Source organism: Ursus maritimus, unplaced genomic scaffold, assembly GCF_017311325.1.
Source record: "Ursus maritimus isolate PB19 unplaced genomic scaffold, ASM1731132v1 scaffold_27, whole genome shotgun sequence".
Classification (NCBI taxonomy): Eukaryota; Metazoa; Chordata; class Mammalia; order Carnivora; family Ursidae; genus Ursus; species Ursus maritimus.
In genome coordinates this window covers 20,938,496-20,959,064 of record NW_024425230.1, presented here as the reverse complement: position 1 = coordinate 20,959,064, position 20,569 = coordinate 20,938,496, and the positions used below count along the sequence as shown (strand labels likewise).

The following is a 20,569-nucleotide window of genomic DNA, read 5'->3' as shown; positions in this document are numbered from 1 at the left end:
TCAGCAGGTTTCACAGGATTCACAACTGCTGGGTTGTAATAGCTAGATAAGACTATTCTCATCTCTGCCAAAGTATTAATTTGGGCTGACATCTGAGCCGTAGCTGTCTGAGGCTTCAGAGTAGTCCCCCTTTATGCACAGCTTTGCTTTCCCTGGCTTCAGTTACCCGAATCAGCCACGACCCAGAAGCATGTCTTCCTTCTGACTTATCACAGGGTCAGTAGTAGCCTAATGCTACATTACAGTGCATTCGTCACCCACCTCACTTCATCTCACCACGCAGCCATGTTATCATCTCTTGTCATCACAAGAAGGATGAGTACAGAACAGTGAGAGAGAGAGAGAGACCACATTTATAGAACTTTTATTACAGTATATTGTTACAATTGTTGTATTTTTATTATTGTTAATCTCTTAGTGGGCCTCATAGACTAAACCATCGTAAGTGTGTGCATGTAGGACATAGTCTGTACAGGGCTGGGTACTAACCGTGGTTCTGGTACCCACAGGGGCCTTGGGGTGCACCCCCATGGACAAGGGGAACTCGCTGCACTGCCCACAGGGCCGCAGCAGTGAGAAGAGAGCCTCCCGTAGCTGTGGCTAGTTCTTGTTCTTGTTTTCAGTAATTTCCTCTTCCGCTGTTCTTGTCATTTCCAGCCTCTGCCCTTTCCAGCTCCCTAGCTAAAGCTTTTTGTGCACCCATTGCTATTTCTGCCTCTGAAGACAGGTAGACTAGGAGTCTGGCTTAAACTTCTGTTAATATTTCTTGGTTTTTCTTGACGTCTCCTCTGGTGCTGCTCCTGCTTCTACCCTATGCCTGTTGGTGCCGAGCAGGAACTAGATCTGATCCGCAGTGCTTCCCCTGCTTCTGGATCATGGTTTCTTCCTCTCTCGCTTCTAGATTATGACATCTTCTGGATCTGTTCATGGATCGAGACATTTCCACTCCCTGCTTCTACTGTGATATGCGTTTAATGAGACTTAGGTCTTGAGTGACTTCTGCCTCTTGATGACTTAGTTTCTTTGCGTTTGTGTCTGTCCTCACCATTTTCAGATGAATTTAGTCTCTCCTTTACTTTATAAGAAGAATGTTCTTTGTCAATATGTTACTGAAATTTGTATTTCATAGAGGATTTATTTTTAGATTCATGTCTTATTATTTTGCCGTCTGTGCCTGTGGCTTCTTCAGTTTCTTCATGCATTAGCATACTCTGCTTCTGCTCTGACTCCTACATTTTCTTCCTACATTATCAGACTTTCATGTTCTTTTGATCTTGATCATGATCTTGATGATATCTTGAGGCTCTAGGAGAAACAGATACATCTGACTGCTCTTTTTTGATCTTTATGTGGGGATATTTTTTCTGGAGCTATTCCATCTCATTCTGTATTACCAATCTGTTTGAGAACCCAATTGTTATGGACTAAATTGGGTCCCCTCAAATTCATGTGTTGAGGCCCTAACCCCCAGTGTGACTATATTTAGAGATGGGTGCTTTTAAGGACGTTGTTATGGTTAAATGAGCTCATAAGGGTGGGGCTCTGATCCCATACAACTCGTGTTCTTGTAAGACAGAGAGAGAGATTAGGGATTTCTCTCTTTCCATGTGCACAAACCAAAGAAAGTCCCGTCAAAGACACAGTGAGAAGGTGGCTGTCTGTGAGCTAGGAGGAGAGCCCTTATCAGGAACCAATCCTACCAGACCTTGATCTGGGATCACTAGCCTCTAACACTGAGAAAATAAATTTCTATTATTTAATTCACACAGCCTGTGGTATTTCGTTATGGCAGCCCAAGACGACTAATAACTAATCTTAATTTCATTAACCCTTTTTAATAAAAACAGCCCCTTGGCACAGTGCTGCTGAGAAATATGGTCTCCTGTTCCTCGCATATACTCTAGGCATCTTACTCCAGAGTTCTGGCTGCTGGGGCAGTGCTTTTAACAATACCAACCACCCAGAAGCTTCCCATAGACTGACTAAATCCACTCCCATGAGAGACGTAAGTGGCACTAAGGGGATCTGCCATTGCTTTTTTAGTTTGTTTTTTACGCTTAGCTCAATAGTACCTGTAAGGTTTTTTATGTCTGTATTGGGACAGGTAACTGGCTTTAATTTTTTCCCTGAAGGATAGCCATTTGTCCCAACACTGCCAACTATCTTTTCCCTACCAATTCAAATTACTATCTGTGTCGGGGTGCCTGGGTGGCACAGCGGTTAAGCGTCTGCCTTCGGCTCAGGACGTGAACCCGGCGTTATGGGATCGAGCCCCACATCAGGCTCCTCCGCTATGAGCCTGCTTCTTCCTCTCCCACTCCCCCTGCTTGTGTTTCCTCTCTCGCTGGCTGTCTCTGTCGAATAAATAAATAAAATCTTTAAAAAAAAATACTATCTGTGTCAAAAATTGTATTTACTTGGCATGAGTGGACCCATGTACAATGAAGTGCCCCCAAACCTTGTAGGGCAGGGAAGAGGATGTGCAGTAGAGGGAGAGGAAGAGGATTTGGTGGTGCCTACCACTGGAGGCTGCATAAATGTGGTGCTGGGCATGGAGGCAGCCTGGCGACAGTAGGCTGCAGTGACTCTTTCGCAGACTCTTACTGGCTTTCATGGTTTTGGTCTTCCTAGAGTACATTTAAAAATATTACACACAAAATCGACTTTTTAATTTTCTCAGGCTTCAAAACCCAGAGTGCCCATGATGTGTCCCTGCGCCTCACTGGATTCCTCAGCAGTGGCTTTTCAGCATAGCTTGTCTGAAATTCTTGGACTACAGAATTCAAGACGATAGTAGATTTTACCATGATTTGCTTTTGAATTTGGTCTGTTGAGGTTCACGATAAGTGGAAAATAATTTTAGAGAATTCATTTTTGTTCAGAATTGCATAGAAGTCTAGAGCCAGCATTGCTCTGTATTAAGGCAAAAGCCTACCTTTGCTCTTTATGGAGGGTATTGCTTTAAGAGATAGATACGATAAATTTTAATCTACCTTTGTCTTAATTTATGGCAGGTTTTGTATGAATTTTAACCTTTCAACAAATTTCCAAAACTGGATTATGCCTTTGACAAAAATTAAAATGATTTACCACATCTGGGAGGGGGGAGAGGAATGTATTTTCTTATACACATTTGTATGTTTCAGTATGTATGTGTTTATTTATAAAGATTTTACTCATTTATTTGAGATAGCACAAGCAGGGGGAAGGGCAGAGGGAGAAGCAGCCTGCCCTCTGAGCAGGGAGCCCAATGCGGGACTCGATCCCAGGACCCCAGGACCATGACCCAAACTGAAGACAGACGCTTAACTGACTGAGCCACAGGCGCCCTGTTTCAGGATTTTATATCCTGTCCCACTGACATACTTTTATTTCTTAGTATTTTTTTATTTTAATGACCAAGGCTTTGCAGTGAATTTTGATGCCTAGTCATTCCTTATCATTGTTTTTCTAAACATTCTTGGCAGAGTATTTTCATTGTTTATATTCTGTTAAGAACTTTGACTTTGTCAGTTTCATTTTTTAAAAAAAGTCCTATTGGAAACTTCAACACTTCTAGGTTTATTTTTTTTTTCCTTTAAAACTAGAGGCCATACACACAACAACAAGGATGGAACAGGAGAGGAAACAATAGCAAGGAACTTTTTGAAAAGAGGAAAGAGTATGGTAATTGACTTGGCAAGTCCAAGGAAGCCTCGTCCTGGGCCAGCAGTAGAGAAGGCTACCAGCCCGGCTGCTGCACCACATGGAAGCCTCACGAGGCACAGAGCTGGCCCCACAGCCACTGGGTGTGGTGTGGGGCGGGCAGGGAAAGCTGCCTGAGCACCAGTTCCATCCCTAAGTCCTTTCCCCAGTTGTGGGTCCCTGGTCTGGGGGACAGCAGACATGGTTGGTGGTGCCCCAGCAGGGGGATCAGATGAACGTGTGCCTTGTGAATGTTGTATCCTGACTTCCTAGCCCTTTGCCACCACTCCGCTCCCAAATTTCAGGTAGCTAGTCTTTTCGTCTTTTGGCGGGAGATTGTGAAATTTCTCTGGGAAATCTGAACAATCGAAGAGGAAGGAATAAAAAAGCCTAAAGGGATGAAGGGAGGATCCCCAGCAAGTAGCTAGGATTGCAGAGCTTCCAGTCGGCCTTTGATTCTTATGAATAAAAAACCAAGGATGATCAGTAATCTGAGGAAAGCCTCTAACATGGAAGATGGAGACCAAAACGAACAAACCATAAAAAGCAATGTAGAGGAAATAGAGACCATAAAAGAAAGAACAACAGTAAAACAAACAAGCCCCTGTCTTTAAGCCCCAGGGAAGTAAAACAAGAAAACGGTCTGCTAAATAAAAAAGAAAGATGGAACAAAGTGTTCTCTTAGAAATTAAAGACCTGAGAGAAAACTGGAAGGGGAAGGATAAGAAAATGAGGAGGTCTGGTACCTCAGCAGAAGCAGCTCCAAAAAGAAAGATTAGGGACAGGAAAACGGGGAAATTCTCAACTAAATTATTTGATAAAATTTTCCCAAACTGAAGGACTTGAGTTACTACATTGTAAGGGCTCACCAAGTGCCCCGCACGGGGATTGAACATAAGCCCCTATTCAAGTATGTTATCCTTACAGAAGAATATTCAGCCACTGATAAAAATGTAAAGAGTTATGGATAGTGCTGTTATGAAATTATGATATGTGTTTTTTTGCATATATGTGTATGCATTTCTGTACTGATACAATAAATAACAATAATAAGTAAGTAAATAATATAATGTCAAAGCGTTTTCCAAAGTAGCTAGAAATATGATTTCCATTTATATTAGTTTATAGCCAGTCAAAAGCTGAAAACAACTCAGATGTCCCATCTATAGGAGAATGCATAAATATGTCTATGAAATACTGTCCAGCAGTGAATATGAGCAAGCCTTTAGGACATGCAGCAACACAGGAGTTCACCAGCACTGTTGAATGAAAGAAGTCAGAAGGAATACATGTTGTATGATAGCCCCTGTGTAAACTCACAGACAGGCAGAACTAAACTGTGATGATAGGCTCAGGGTGGTGGCTCCCTTTGGAGAGGGGGTTTTGTCTGAAGGGGCATGAAGAGAGCATCTGGAGCTGGAAGTACTCCATTGCAGTATCTGGATGGTGGTTGGGTACGTGATACGTTCATTCTGAAAGTTCGTTAAACTGTACTCTTATCTTTTGTATACTTTTCTGTTTAAATGTTATATTAAGTTAAAAACAAAAGTTGTGAGCATGTTAGGTGGTTCCTGGAAAGGTATTTTGAAGTTAATGTTAACTGGAATTTAGCAGGACAAAACTGAAAACGCTGTAATAGTAAAAAGTTTTTGTATGTGTATACACGGAGGCTTGCGGAAAGGAGTGCTAGTAGTTGGTATTTCAATTTGTTATTTTTCTGTGTAAATTAGCACCTTGTAAAGGGAGAAAGAAAACCCCATGTGTTTGCTGCTGGTTGTATTGCTATGCTAAAAACAAGATTGTCCTGTCCTATACTGTGTCCTCTAAACTGGAATAGGTAGGGTGATTGCCTAAAGCTGGTAGTTTTTTGGTTTCTTTTGAGATTTATCATAAGGTAAGTAGCAACGTGACTGCCCCCCTTGACTTTCAGATGTGACATTTATGAAGATGTGACTATGTTCCTATTTCTTGATCTGTTTTTCTTTGTTTCCTAGGTTTTTGTGGAGACCCTGGATAAGTGTTTTGAAAATGTTTGTGAATTGGATTTGATCTTCCATATGGATAAGGTAAGGTACCTTCTCTCCCTGACCAGGGTTACTAGAACACTAAAGCCTAGGATATTTTTGTCTGCCTCTACACCTTTACGTTCTTTCTTGTGGCTTTTTACTCTGGAGTAGTCCCAGATGGGTTTCATTTAATAACTTCAGTTTGATAGTTTTGGGAGTGTTTTGCTGAGGTCTGTTACCAGTTTTAACACACACATGTGATTACTGGGCCTATGTCATGGTTCATCTTTTTACAGACAGACCTTGCTAGAGAGCAGTGATGTCACTATAATGACTGGCTGCCGCACCAATGGCGAGAGAAATTATTTTATGTTTGTAAAATGAGTTTCTTTGGCATAATCCAGTGTCAGTGAAGCTTCGGAAGAATCCAGATACAGGGTCTTTGACCTAGCTAGTGAAGTTTGTAATTTTCCTAAAGAGTAACAGAGTGACTCAGACATTTACAACATAGTTTGAGGTCAGGTAATATTCTGTAGGGAAGCAGACCGTTGGGCAGCATTGAAGTGATACAAAGTACATGTTCTCAGATTTGTGCTGCTAGCATCACTTTGACATGGCCTGTGTCCCCATGTGCCAACTTAAAGGTGGGAGATAGCCAGCAAGGGGATAGGAGCTGCCGCATGAATTTTATCCAGCTGGGCTCATGCAGTATCCAGTGCTGTTCACCTTAGGTGTGCTTGCTCCTCGTTTTCTTCAGCTGGTTGTTGTCACCATGCTCTATGGCCCTTGGAGAGAGTGAGTGATTGTTTAGGACACGACTCATTGCTAAGCCATGATCCTTCATTACTGTGTTTTCATCCTAACGAGGTCGTTGTTTTTAGATCCATCATTGCTAGCATTGCCATCTAGAGGACTTCTTGTCATTTTCCAATAGGATCTTCAGCTCTGTTAACTCTCCTGAGATTCTCAGATGACACTCTCCAGGCGAATGCAGTAAGTGCATTCTTAAGGTTGGATGTTGGAATGAGTGAAGTTTTCTCTCTCAACACCTAGCTTGGCGCTGAGGCTCCCTGAGCAGCCTGGTACAAGAGAATCACAGAAGCCCATTCTTGCCGGAGAGACTTGCCTTGGGGCTCTCTGATAGGCTTGAGGCATCCAGAGCTCACTGGTGTTTTTGAGGTGGTCACTCTCCCTTTTCATATGAAAGAATCTTAGAAACTTCAGAGACCTCTTCACCTCCTCTTTGTAAGCCTTTAGAGTTGCCTTTTTTAAATATTTATTTATTTATTTATCTATTTGATAGAGACAGCCAGCGAGAGAGGGAACACAAGCAGGGGGAGTGGGAGAGGAAGAAGCAGGCTACTAGCGGAGGAGCCTGATGTGGGGCTGGATCCCGAAACGCCAGGATCATGCCCTGAGCCGAAGGCAGACGCTTAACGACTGCGCCACCTAGGCGCCCCTAAAGTTGCTTTTAAGCATGTCAGTTGTTCAAGGCGCTGTCTGGTAATGTCCTTTAAGGAGAGCCATAGGTCAAACCCAGTGTCCCTCTCAGCTAGTGGGTGTGGCTTTAAAAGGAAATAAAAAACCATCAAGATGTTGTTCTTTCTCCTGTGTCTTATCTTTAAATAAGTTCCATAAAGTAGTTTGCTGCTGCTGCAGATTCCTTTTATGGTTTATAAAACTGTCTATTTTTAGTTGCTGATATGACATCAGGAAATTACCATCCCTATTTCCTGAGATCTTTGGAAAGTGATGGCGCAAGGAGCCAGGACCTCACCCTGCTCACCTTTACAGTGTCCGAAGGTGTCTTTCAGCAGGTGACTTTTTTTAGTTCCATCTCAGGCTTGTCTTTGCCCTCTTCTAGAGCTTAGAGCGTAGAACGGTTGCTAATTCAGGCCTGTCGTCTACTGATAAGTAGGCAAAGGGCCTGTCAGAAGACAATAGGAATGTCACCTTGAACTTGGTCCTTCTGGATTGAAGAAACCTCTCTACCCTGTCTCTCCGCCTCCTGGCTCCCCCTTTCTTCCTGGCTTAAATGAAAGTGTGTTTCATCCCATGTGTAGAGCCGGAACAACTTCCTGTCTCTCCCTGCCGTATACCACAGTGTCTCGGAGCTGTCTGTATATGTCCCTTCTGCTGTGGCTGCAGTCTCTCACAGAACCCAGCTGTTCCTTGCTTCTCCCGTTCTTTTAACTGGCATCTCATCTCCACTCTTGCATTTTTAAGGTGAACATCTTGAATGCGTGAGTGGTTTGCATCCAGTCTTGCATTTCTGCCTCATCTGTTCCCTTTCAGGTGCCCTGTTTACTGGTTTTCACTCTCACCCTAAAGGCGCTGATAATTTCCTAATCCCAATTGCCAGTATTACCTTCCGGAAGGTTTCTGCAGCATTCCATGCTACCGATCCTTCCGTGGAGTACTGCCGTTTTAGTTCTTTTTCCACCTTTGCTTCTGTTACATAGAACCCTCCTGGTCTTCTCTTATTCTCTTCTCACCTCTGTCACTAACTTATGTTGTCAGTCATCTCTCACCTCGCTCTTCTCACTCTCCTGTTTCTAGCCTAGATCTCATCCTTTTCTCTTACTTAAATTATCCTTTTCGGTAATTCCCAAACTTGTAATTTCTAGTCCAGTATGGCCTGAGTCCCATCTCTGTATTTCCCACTGCTGGATGGCATTTCTTCCTCCTTTCGTTCCAGCATCTTACTTCTTCCTGCCACTTCTTATCCAGAGCCAGATTCGGCTTGTGTCTGCTGAACACCGTTTCACCCTTCAGCCTCCCTTTTCCGCTGGCGCTGCCACCATCCTCTGGCAGGTACACTCAGCACCTCAAAACTTTGCCTCCCTCTTCTTTGCCACCAATAGCCAGTTGCTAAAACCTGTTGCTTCTCTGCGTAGACTCCTCATATCTGTTCTTACGTTCACCAATTGCTAACATTTGGCACACTTGCTTTTACATCTCTCCGTATACATATATAGTTTTCTTCTCAACCCATCCAGGTTAGTTGCAGACGTCATGACCTCTCGTCCCTAAATACTTCAGCAGACATCTCTTGAGAACAAGGACATTATCTTATATAATATGTTGTGCATAATTCTGTAATTAACCTAATAAATTAACCACAGCATAATTAACATGTTTGAAATCTAACACCAAAAAATACTGTTATTCAATATATAGTTCATATTTAAATTTTCCTCCCTTGCCCCAGTAATGTCCTTTGTATTTTTAATGCCGATTCCAGCTATGGGTCAAGCACTGTCTTTAGCTATGGTGCCTCTCAATTTCAGTTGTATCTGTCAGGTTTTCTGACCTTATTTCTTCCTTCTTGTTGACCTGCGTGTGGGAATTATTTTTCTTTTTCCCTAAATCACCCATTAGACTAACGGTTCCCTTGAGCACAGCCCAGTTTTGGTCCCTGTTACCAAGCCTTGACCCCCTGGCCCGGCATTCAAGGCTGTCTACAATTGTTACTATTCTGTCTTGGCCTTGCTTACCATTACTTCTTGCCAGATACCTCTGCTACACCCAGACTGGACCAGTCGTAGTCATGCTGTCGTTCCTGCTCAGAGCCTCTGCCTGAATTGCCTTTCACGTCTTTTTATAACTGAATCCAGCCTGTCATTCAGGTTCAGCTCGAATGCTACCACCCTAAAGCTTGCCCTCATCACCCTGGCCTATGATGATCTCTGTGGACCATATATAGTGCTGTTTCTGGCAGTATGTACCTTAGTTTATATAAGTTTGTATGTTTTCCGTACTTGATTAGACCATCCTTATCTTTGTGTTTCCCCTGTCTCCCTCACTGAATCCAGCGTGGTCCCTGAGTGAGGTAGTCTTCACCCGAGTAGTTCCAAAGATTCCCAGGTAATTAGACTCATCAGGTTGTTCCATGATTTAAACTGCTGCAGGCTGTGTAAAGTCTGATTTTACAGTCTCTCGGGTAGTCTTCAATCCAGACTGGGCCATTTGGAGCTTATCTTGCCTGGGGCAGTTGGTTCCCTTTTGCTTTCAGAAATCCCCAAATAGGTCAATGTCAGGACTAAGTTGGGTGTTGATGTTAATTATGATGAATTAAGTTTTGTTCAAAGAAAACCATGTGGGCAGCATAACATTTTGATCTGCCAGCGGCTCATCAGCAAAGCTGGATTTGGCACTGGGTTGGGCTTTCAAGATTTGGTCATCAGAGTCACAATTCAGTGGCTGTGTCAAGGAAATTTATCCAGCCTTTTTATAGACTTCAGTTTGCAGTGGGCTATCTCAGGAGAGTTGGAACATAATGCTTCTGGGCGAGTCTGAGGCCAAGAAACCTCAGAGTATGGAATTTAAAAATCTCTTGCTAAGTATAGACTGCTGAAATGGGAAAATGCTGAGGGCTCAAAATTGGAGTGAACTGGTGAGCCCAAGATGAAAGGATCATAAAACGTAATAAAGGACTAATAAAGGACGGTGCTTATTTAATGTCCCTTCTGGGAACAGAGCTTGTGATAACAGCTCATTAAGGCTCTCCACACCCTGATGACGTAAGGCCCTCCACACCCTAGTGACGTTGAAGCAGGTATCCTGATTGCTGGTCTCCAAGAATGGAAAAAAGAGTGAGGGACGCATACTTTGTATGTTTTTAGTGATGAAGAAGTTGCTGTTTTGGCACAGAAGAATAAGACATTCAGTTTGAGTTTTAGTGCTTGGGAAGGGGCTGACCACCCCTTTGCTACTTGTGTCTGTCTGGCTATGCCTAAGAGAGAGGAGGGGAGCCTAGGCCAACCTTTGGTCCCATTGCATTCTGAGCCCGTCTCTGCTGATGCTTGATGATAAGAATTTTGTGGCAGAGTATGTTTCAGAGGCCAATGTCTTATCCTTTCAGAACGACTGACAGAGACTGGCAATGATGATTTCTTAAATTTCTAACATCTTTGTTTAAAAAGAAAAAAAAGCTGAGACTGCTCCAAACCACTCGTAATGTCTGCTACACTACTTCACGTTCCTTACTTGAACTTTGCACTGCCTCATTGTCTGCGACTTGAAATTGCAGAGAGCCTGTTTACTTTGTTTAATCATTCCATATTAATGGTTAAGGGCATTAGGATGACAGCGTATACAACACAGCAAAATCTGAACTTGAGAGCTGTTTGTTACCCTGCCTTTTCAGTAAAACCCAGTGTTTGTCAAGATTGTAATCAGTAGTAAAGCTGATTACTAATGATATTACTTGGATATGTTGCAGATAAAACACATTATATATTACTTTGTTGATTTGTAGGTGCCCTACAAGGCTGGAATTGAGATCAGTTCTACTGTTCTTGCTGCTGTCCTTTATGATGCAAGAGAGGGTTGGCCTATTCTGAGGCAAAACCCAGAATTTCTTGATCCCTAGTTGAGAACCCTTTGTCTGGCTTGATGTTTATGTCAATCTAGGAAGACGAGGTAATGCATAACTCCAAAATTCTAGTAGCTTAGATAGTGACAGGGTTTATTTCTCACTCATGCTGTGTGGCCGTCGTGGTGCCTCTGTTCACGATAGTCACTCCGGTGTTCAGGCTGATGAAGTCCTCCTCGACATGTACTTCCAGCTGGACACTTGTGCCCTGGCTCTGGAAGTGCCACACAGTATTCACTGTACTCACATTTCATTGGTCCGGGCAAGTCACCTGCCCACACCTAAGTGGCTGGGGAAGTGCCTTCCTGCCATGTGCTGAGGACTGGGGGGAACCTGAAATAGTTTTGAATGTTACTGATGACTACCATACTTTTTTCATTTATTTTCTTAGAGGAAAAGCTGACATTTGCTTCAGGATCAGTTTACAGGCAGGAACCAAGAGGTTTTGGTATTCAAAGATAGAGGAATGCTTGTTAAAGAGGGAAACATGGTTGACTCTTAGAAAAAGGCATCTGTGTAGCAGCTTTTCAGTTTCTCTACCAGAATTTATGACATTCCTATCCTGTACCTCTCACGTGAATTTAAGGTGATTTAGGAAATTAAAATTCCTTAACAGAATAAATGGCTTCCGTATCTGTGAGACAGATACCTCCTTCCTTATAGAGGCTTTCCTCAAGTCATCTGTCCTTACCTTGGCTCTCTGACCTTAAGTACTAATGTCTGTTGAGAATGTTGGTTTGTTTGTTTTATATAATCTTTTTTTTTTAAGATTTTATTTGTTTATTTGAGAGAGAGAGAGAGACAGCCAACGAGAGAGGGAACACAAGCAAGGGGAGTGGGAGAGGAAGAAGCAGGCTCCCAGCAGAGGAGCCTGATGTGGGGCTCGATCCCATAACGCCAGGATCACTCCCTGAGCCGAAGGCAGACGCTTAACGACTGAGCCACCCAGGCGCCCCAGAGAATGTTTTTTGTCTTCTTCCCCCTCTGATTATCAGATGAGTAACAAACATTTATTAGTGAGAAGGACCCTGTGCTAGGTGTGGAGATACAAAGATGGAAAAGACAAATGCCCTGCCCTCAAGAAGCTGATAGTCCAGCTAGAAGGGTGGGTCCCCTAGAGATGTTCCTTGGCCTTGGAGTAAGCAGCATTTTTGGAAAAGATGCCATAAGTTGAGTGTGATTTCTTGGTAGGCATGGTGTTATATGAGGGGGCTCTCGTCTTGCACTACTGTTCATAGAAGTGAGCACAAGCACTGCATTTAGTCACATAAATACAGTATATCTGCATATTGTATTTTGTAAAACCAAAGTGTATATGAATTATTTCTATAGAATAATAGAGTACCTAATCATGAGTTCCTTGATTTAGTGATACGTGATCAGTGGTGGAGAAAGAAAAGTGGGACTTCGAAGAGGTGGCTCTTTCTGAGGCGAGGCTCTGCAGTGGAAGTGGCCAGGGTAGATGGCAGCCCACCTGCGCTCTGGCTGGGCATCTGGGGTCCTAGACGTGGGAGCATGTTAGACAGCCTACTGAGCGCAGCGGCCCTTGCTGAGTCATAACAACACGGTGAGGCTGGCCAAGTACCACAGGTGTGGCGGCCCAAAGTCAAGTAACTGGGGAAAAACCCTAGCAGTGCGCGGTAGATCAGTGCTGCCAGAGAGGAGCAATGAAGGCTGTATAAATTCCTGAGCAGAGCACTCATCAAGGGGAGGGGCAGTCGTGGAAAGAGAAATTAATATTGATTGGGCAGCTGCTGGTGCCAGGCATTGCGCTAGGAACTTTATGCCCAGTCATCTTTTGTAAAGGAGTTGGTTATATTCCTGTATAACAGATCAGCGAGCCGACGCTGAAATGCCCGGAACATTAAAAACCCACATTTTTTGCATTAAAGCTCAGATCTCAGAATTTGAGAGTTTTAAAGCATGAATATTATGATAGATATGTGGACATTTACAGAATGTTTCCATTTTTAATTCCAAAACCAGAATTCTAGGAGACAAAGCTGTAGGAAGTGAAAGTATGGCAGAGGGTGTGGGGGAATGTGTGAACATTAGGGGAGACTTGGAACCTCCCGTAAACGCAGCTCCAGCTACAAAGAGTCAGCCAGTGCAGGCGTTATCAACATTTTGGGTAGTGCAGGTTTTCATTGAACTGCTGGTATGTAGCATCCCTGACCCCCTTGACTAAATGCCAACAGGGCCCCTGCCTGACCCATGTGCAGATGCCCTCTGAGGTGGGAGCACAGTGTGAAAGAGTGAAGGGTGAGCGTGCTGTGGAGAGCCTCGTCCTCTGTGGTGCTGAGTCCAGTGCACATTTCCAGGGACCTTCTCACCAAGCCATTTCCACACTTCCTCCTCCTTAGAGCAATCTTTGTTCCTAGTTCATCGCACACGTTCACCTGGTCTTTTATCTACCTTTCTGGCCATTCCATCTGGCCTTTTAGGCTTCTTATCTTGTAGTTTAGTCCCTCTTCTCTTTTCTTTTAGGTGCTCTCTTCTTAGGAAATCTCATACAGTCATCTGTCTGCTGGTGACTTCTAAATTACCAACTGAACTCACTTCAGTTCAAACTGACTTATGTCCAAAACTGAATCTCTAGCCCCCTGCATCTCCAGACTGACAATTCTGACTCACCCTTCAAGGAAGTTAGTCTTCAAAAAACCTCCCTGACATTCCTCTCCCTGCCCATAGATGGAAATAAGTATACTCACCTTGTTCCCCCCCAGCACCCCTCAACTAGGTTTGCCATTGCCTTTAACATAGTGTGGTGTTTTTGCTTATTTACCTAATTACGAGCATGGACTCCAGAGCCTGCATGCCTGGGCTTGAATCCTGGTTCTGCCACATAGGAATTGTATGACTTTTGCCTTAGGAACTTACATGTGGACAGGGAATCATGAGCGACCTAGCTCTTGTTTGTTTGCGCCTTGCCCACCTCATACCATTAAGGTGGGGATCAGACTGTCGCATTCACCGCTGTGAATCTGGTTAACACAATACTTAGTACATTCTGGTTACTCAATTATTGTTGAATTCATTTATCCATCCACTATTCTAGGTGCTTGGGAAAGTTAATAAAACATTCCTATCTTCATGAACCGTATATCTGGTAGGGTAAGCTAAAATGTACGTCAGGTGGTGATAAGTACAGGGGAGAAAATAGAGCAGGTAAGGGTTGGGTATGTCGGGTGGCTTGGGAAGGCATCTCTGATAAGGTGGCTGAGAGCAAATAATTGAAAGAAGTAGAAGTGAGCAAGATGTGGTTTTCTCGACAGGAGCATTCTAGGTAGATAGAATAGCAGGTACAAAGACCTGGAGGCCAATATTGCTGGATGGAAGTGACAAAGGTGGGAGGTACAGTTGACCCTTGAACAACACAGTTTTGACTGTGTGGGCCCACTTATATGCGAGTTTTGTTTTTTTAATAAATACAGTCTGGTACTATACGTGTATTTTTTCTTCCTTATAATTTTCTTAATGTTTTATTTTCTCTGGCTTTATTGTAAGAATACACTATAGAATACATATAACACACAAAATATGTGTTACCTGACTGTCGGTATTATCGGTAAGGCTTCCAGTTAACAGTAGGCTATTAGGAGTTGAGTTTTGGGGAAGTCAGAAGTTCCATGCAGATTTTTGACTACGTGTGTGTGTGTGGGGGGGTAGGTCAGTGCCCCTAACTCCCAAGTCATTCAAGGGTCCTCTGTAATAGGAGTTGAGGTTGTGGTGGGGAAGAAGATCAGGTAATTGTTACAGAAGAAATTAGTAAGAGTTACTGCCTCTGGGGAGGGGAACTATGTAAGTGTAGGGACTAACTTTTGAGAAGTGTTGTACCCTGTGCGTGTAATGCCTGTTTATCACTTGGGGTCTTAAGGCCCACTGCACTGAAGAGTACAGGCAGTTCTCTCTCTCTACAAGCTTTATTGCCTAGCACGGTAAACAGTTAAATCGCTCTCTGTTGCTCTAAGGCAAAGTCTGAGCTTGAAGCCAGATAAATTGATGGATGGTCTGCAAACTAGCCCTTCACCCCAGCCTAGGAACTATCATTTACTATGCCCAGAGCACCAGTGGGGAGGGCCAACGGAGTGTGTGCAGAGCAAGGGTAATGGCCCAGAGTGTGCCTTAGGATATGTTTATGAGTCTGAAGGCAGATGGATCTGCAGGCTTCGTGAAAACAATATACTACATTTAATTCTCAGTTGTGAAATCTTCGTGGCCTTATCTGCTTATGACCTCAAGAATTAAGGTTCACATTCTGTGGAGAAGAAATTATCGAACCCATTTGTGACGTTAGCCAGGTCTGTACCATGGGTACCATAAGATATTTTCAGCAGCTGTGGCAGAGGCCTGCCTGGGCCCACCCCTGCTGGTCTGCCTGCTGAGACTGCTGAAGAAAAGTCATCCTGTCAAAGCCAGGAGCTGAGCACTTCCCTCTTTTTTGCACAGTCACTACATAAGTGCGGCCCTTTAGATTTTCAGAATCCGCATACCTGAATTTACCCTGTATGTATCACGTTTAATGATGTTGGTTATGGAAACCTCAGGAGAGGAACGGAAGGTCTCTCCTGACTGGGCCCAACCTCTTGGACTTTAAGACTGCTGCCCCTTTTCCTGCCTAGAGGGTGAGAGAAATGGGTATGTGCCCCATCTTGTACAACAGGGATGATACCATACTTCATTGACTCTCAGTCCCCCATTTTTGGTAATATTTTTTATTTTACCATCTCAAGTCAAGATTTGTCTTACATCACTGGCATTTCATAGTTTAATTGGCAACATTTTTCTCTTTTAGTGGTACATAAATGAATGGTGTTTTATAATCAGTGGAGTGCAGTAACTTGGCTTTGGTGAAGTACAGTAACAGCCACCACTCGTGGTTGTTTTGCAGATTGGAGTTAGGGAGTAATTGCCAAGCTCAATAAATGGTGATCTTGTCTTTATTTTTACTTTTTTTCCCACTGTTCTCTCTGGCTCTGATATTACTCCCTTAAATCCATTCTTTACACACTTGCCTAATGATATTAAAAATGTGTTTTCACTGTCTCTCTCCCTTGTTTGAATTATTCAGTGGCTCTGTATCCTACACAGCAGCGATTCTTAGAAGGAGGACATGCCTCGCTCCTTGCCCTGCCTCCTGAGAACCCTTACAAATATGAAATGACAACTGAGTGGTTGAGGAAGTGTGTCATACAAATGAATTTTCATGAGTGTAGAAAGAGTTGGGGACCAGTGCCAAAGGAGTGGCGCTGAGTCCCCTTCACATTGTTTACAAAGACCTCTGACATCTGTCCCAGCCTGCCTCTCTAGGCTCATCTCTCACCATTTCCTGCCTTGAACTTTATGCTACAGCAATACTGAGTTATTGATATAAATTGTCTTTAGGGATATCATAGCTTCATAAGTTTTTGACCCAGTTCATAAAGAGGGTGGAGCAGGGCCCACAGCCGTCCCAGGAGTAGTGCTTTAGAAGGAACGGGAATTTCATCTTGTTAGAAACAGGTTTGTGGATCAGAGCATGGCATTCGGAATTTTTTCTTGATGGTCAAATAAATTGTTATTCCCTTACCTGACTGCCCGCCATTTGGTCAGATTAAGAAGAGTGAGAGAATCCCAGAGTGGAGGGCAGGGACTTATGCTTTGCTGCTTCACTGGGCAGAGGTAAGGCCAGGGGATGGAGGTGGTTCCAAGCATATTGCAGCTCAGAACAATGAAGAACGTTCTGACAGTTACTGCTGATCACAGTAGACTGGGCAGCTTCAGAGTGCAGTGAGCTCTCTCTACTTAGGTGACGGATCTATTCTGTCTCAAGAGCTAAAGAATAAATTCCTGCATCAGGAAGGAGGTTGGACAAGATGACTTTGATTATAATTACTCCATTAACTAGTATTCATCAAGTACTTATTTACATTTCAGGCACATGATAGCTAAGTGCTTGAAATACAATGTCTCATTTATTTCCTGCATCATCTTATTGTGTCTTCAGACTAGGCCTATCAGAAGAGAACTCTAGTTCTCCCCATTTTACAGAAGGAACTGAGCTTAGAGATAGGAAACCTCAGTTTCCCTAAGGCCACACAATTTTGATAAGTAGCAGAGACAGAATTCAGACCGTGAACTTGCTGATTCCGGAGCCTACGCTCTCCACATGCTGCCCTTAGTGTCCACTCCTGCTCTGGCATCCTCAGTGCCGAAAGACGTATATCTGGGTCATGTTTTGTTAGCAGATAACCAATCAGAGAGAGGATAAAACTCAAGAGGACAAGGCCTGGGTCATTTTCTTTACCCAGTACTGTGCTTAGCATTTGCAAAATACTGGAGATAGGCAGGAAATGAAGGAGGATGAAACAATAGATGAATAAGAAAAAGTCCTGCTGGGACCTCTAAAAATTTACTTCACAGAACACTCCAACTTACAATAGGCATTGTTTGGGAAAAAGAAAAAAAATTAAGAAGTAAGGAATAATATGCAATGAGCACGCCTTGCTGCGGTCAGCTGCGCACATTCAGTGTCAGACGTGAAGCCAGCAAGTGAGGAATCCTTTTATTAAAGAATTGTTAGCAGAGCGTGGAGAATAGTTCATGAGTTGCAGAGCGATGTGCGGTCCCCTCTGCCCAGATGCCTTCTCCATTTACCAGTTCGAGACCCACCTTCCTCGGAACTCCCATAGCATTTTGTACTTGGGTCATAGTACTATCACAGCCTTCCTTTTATTACAGTTAATTTTGTACATGCTTTATCTTCCTTAACTTGATTCTAAGCCCTTTGAGGACAGGGTTCACATCTTATCTTCATTTCCTCCTTCCAGCTCTTTTTTTTTTTTTTTTTTTTTTTTAAGATTTTATTTATTTATTTGACAGAGATAGAGACAGCCAGCGAGAGAGGGAACAAAAGCAGGGGGAGTGGGAGAGGAAGAAGCAGGCTCATAGCGGAGGAGCCTGATGTGGGGCTCGATCCCATAACGCCGGATCCTCACGCCCTGAGCTGAAGGCAGACGCTTAACCGCTGTGCCACCCAGGTGCCCCTCCTCCTTCCAGCTCTTACCATTCTGTGATGTTAAGCATATTTGAAAACAGATACTGTTACAGGTCGCATCCTTTTGGTGAAAATGAGTGAATGCCTTGAACCTAACACATCATGTTGTGTGTAGGGAGTACAGTGGGCTCCCATGTACATATTTGGCTGATACAGATTCAGCTTTCACCATTTGGAAAAAAGATGGAGAATCACAATTCCAAATACAGAATGATTCCACTTACAATTTTACTCAGTTTGTGTGTGCCTGGAGTGAGTGTGAAATGGGCTCTCCTTTGTCTCTGCTCTTTCATGCCTATCATGTGTCTCATAAGCATCTTCTGGTGCTTGGAGTGATTTTAATGCTTAAAGATGCAGTACAGCTTTTCAGGCTGTGTCCCCTAACCAAGCTGGCCACTTCAGCATTGTCGTCGGTGGAGGAAGACCACAGACGGTGTAAGGGATGTGCGGCTATGCATGTTTCCATCTCTTCTGGTGGCTTACAACTTAAACTGATGTGAGATTCCATTGGACTCGTTCCTGTTTCATTGAAAGAACGTGTGATCATATGAATGTAAAAAAGAAGGAAAATCAAGGGAAAGGGATTGAGGTTTGTGGAGTTACGTAACAAGAAGACATCTGGAGAAAATGGTGCAAATGTCTTATCTCCGTCTGAAGGTTAAGGGAGGTCATAAGTGTAGTTCAGGAGACACTCATAACAAGGAAAAGAGAAAAATAGAACTTTACAAAGCAGGTTGTTTCTTTGCCTGCTTTCTTTAACAGCTGCTTGGGACCAGACAGCTCTGTGGCTGTGTTCCTGGGGCATCTTGGAGTCAGAGTGCATTCACTGACGGATATTAACATCGAGCCCCGAAGAAGAAGCTAAATTGTGTTCACTATATTCTGTTTTAGAAGTTATAGGAATGTGAAGTATACTTTTTTTGTGTTTTTCTTACCATTCTATACCCAGCTTATTTTCCACCTAGTAATTTAGCATCAACAGTTTTGTTACATAATATTTCTCTACAGCATAGTTTTTTGGGGCAGTGCAGATACCTTGGAGTAACAAAATAGTAAATAGTCCAATGCCTCACTGCTGTCCCTTGTGTCATTGCTGTCATTTATCTCAGTCATACATAACATACATATATACACACAAGCATGCATTGCGAAACACTTGTTGCTTCTTTTTTTTTTTTTGCCTTGCTTGCCGTTTATCTTTTTATTCTAGCTGGGTACCTCAGTCTCCAAATTCCAGGTCTGGAGGTTAGTTTTCTCACCCCTCAAACCAGTATAAAACCTGGAGCTCCTAGTCTTGTGTTAATCATTCTGAATCAGTTTTTCTGGGATATCACCTGATCTTTTCAATATGTAAAACCAAGTTATATATTTTTTCTATTAATCTTTGAATATATTTTCTCTCTCCTATTATTCTATTTCTTTCTGTGGCATACCAGTTATGCACATGTTGTATTGCTCTCTTTTTTTAAATTTTTTTACTTTTTGACCCCCTTGACCCATTTCTCCCACCCTCTTCATCATCATCCCCTTTCCCCCTGCCTCTGACAACCACCATCTGTTCTCTGTATTTATGAGCTTGGTTGTTTTTTTGTTTTTTTTAAGATTGTATATATATAGGAGGGGCACCTGGGTGACTCAGTCGGTTGAGCATCTGACTCTGGTTTTGGCTCAGGTCCTGATCTCAGGGTCGTGAGATCGAGCCCTGCGTGAGACTCCACACTTAGTATGGAGTGTGCTTGGGATTCTTTCCCTCTCCCTTCCCCTCCCCCTCTGCCTCTTTCTCCCTCTCACAGGTGTACGCGTGCTCTCTCTCTCTCTCAAATAAATCTTAAAAAAAAAAAGATTCCATATGTAACAGAGATCATACAGTATTTGTCTTTCTCTTTCTGACTTACTTCATTTAGTATGATGCCCTCAAGGTCCATCCATGTTGTCACAAATAGCAAAATTTCCCTTTTTGTGGATGAGTAATATTCCATTGTGTATTTATATTCCACAATTTCTTTATCCATTCATACATTGATGGACACAGATTTTTTCCATGTCTTGGCTATTGTAAGTACTGCTGCAGTGAACATGAGGGTACATGTGTCTTTTCAAGTTCGTGTTTTCATTTTCTTCAAATAAATATCCAGAAGTGGAATTACTGGATCATAGGATAGCTCTATTTTTGACTTTTTGAGGAACCTCCGTACTGTTCTCCATAGTGGCTGCATCCGTTTACATTCTCACCAACAGTGCATGACGATTCCCTGTTCTCCACATCCTCGCCAACACTTGTTATTTCTTGTCTTTTTGATATTAGCCATTCTGACTGATGTGAGGTGATCTCCTTGTGCTTTTGATTTGCATTTCTCTGAGGATTAGGGATTCTGAGCATCTTTCCATGTATGTATTGGCGATCTGTATGTTTTCTTTGGAAAAACATCTATTCATATCTTCTACATTTTTGAAGGTTTCCAGTAA

General features: G+C 43.0%; 1 protein-coding gene across 2 annotated transcripts in view; it reads left to right on the top strand.

The window, feature by feature from the left end:
- The window catches only part of LOC103660187 (adaptor related protein complex 3 subunit sigma 2), a 47,207-nt gene that overhangs the window by 13,064 nt on the left and 13,574 nt on the right, over positions 1–20,569 (top strand). For both annotated transcript variants that reach the window (XM_040642798.1, XM_008687784.2), the window contains exon 4: positions 5,679–5,750. In XM_040642798.1, the coding sequence (XP_040498732.1) occupies positions 5,679–5,750 (72 nt within the window). The remainder of the gene's footprint in view (positions 1–5,678; positions 5,751–20,569) is intronic.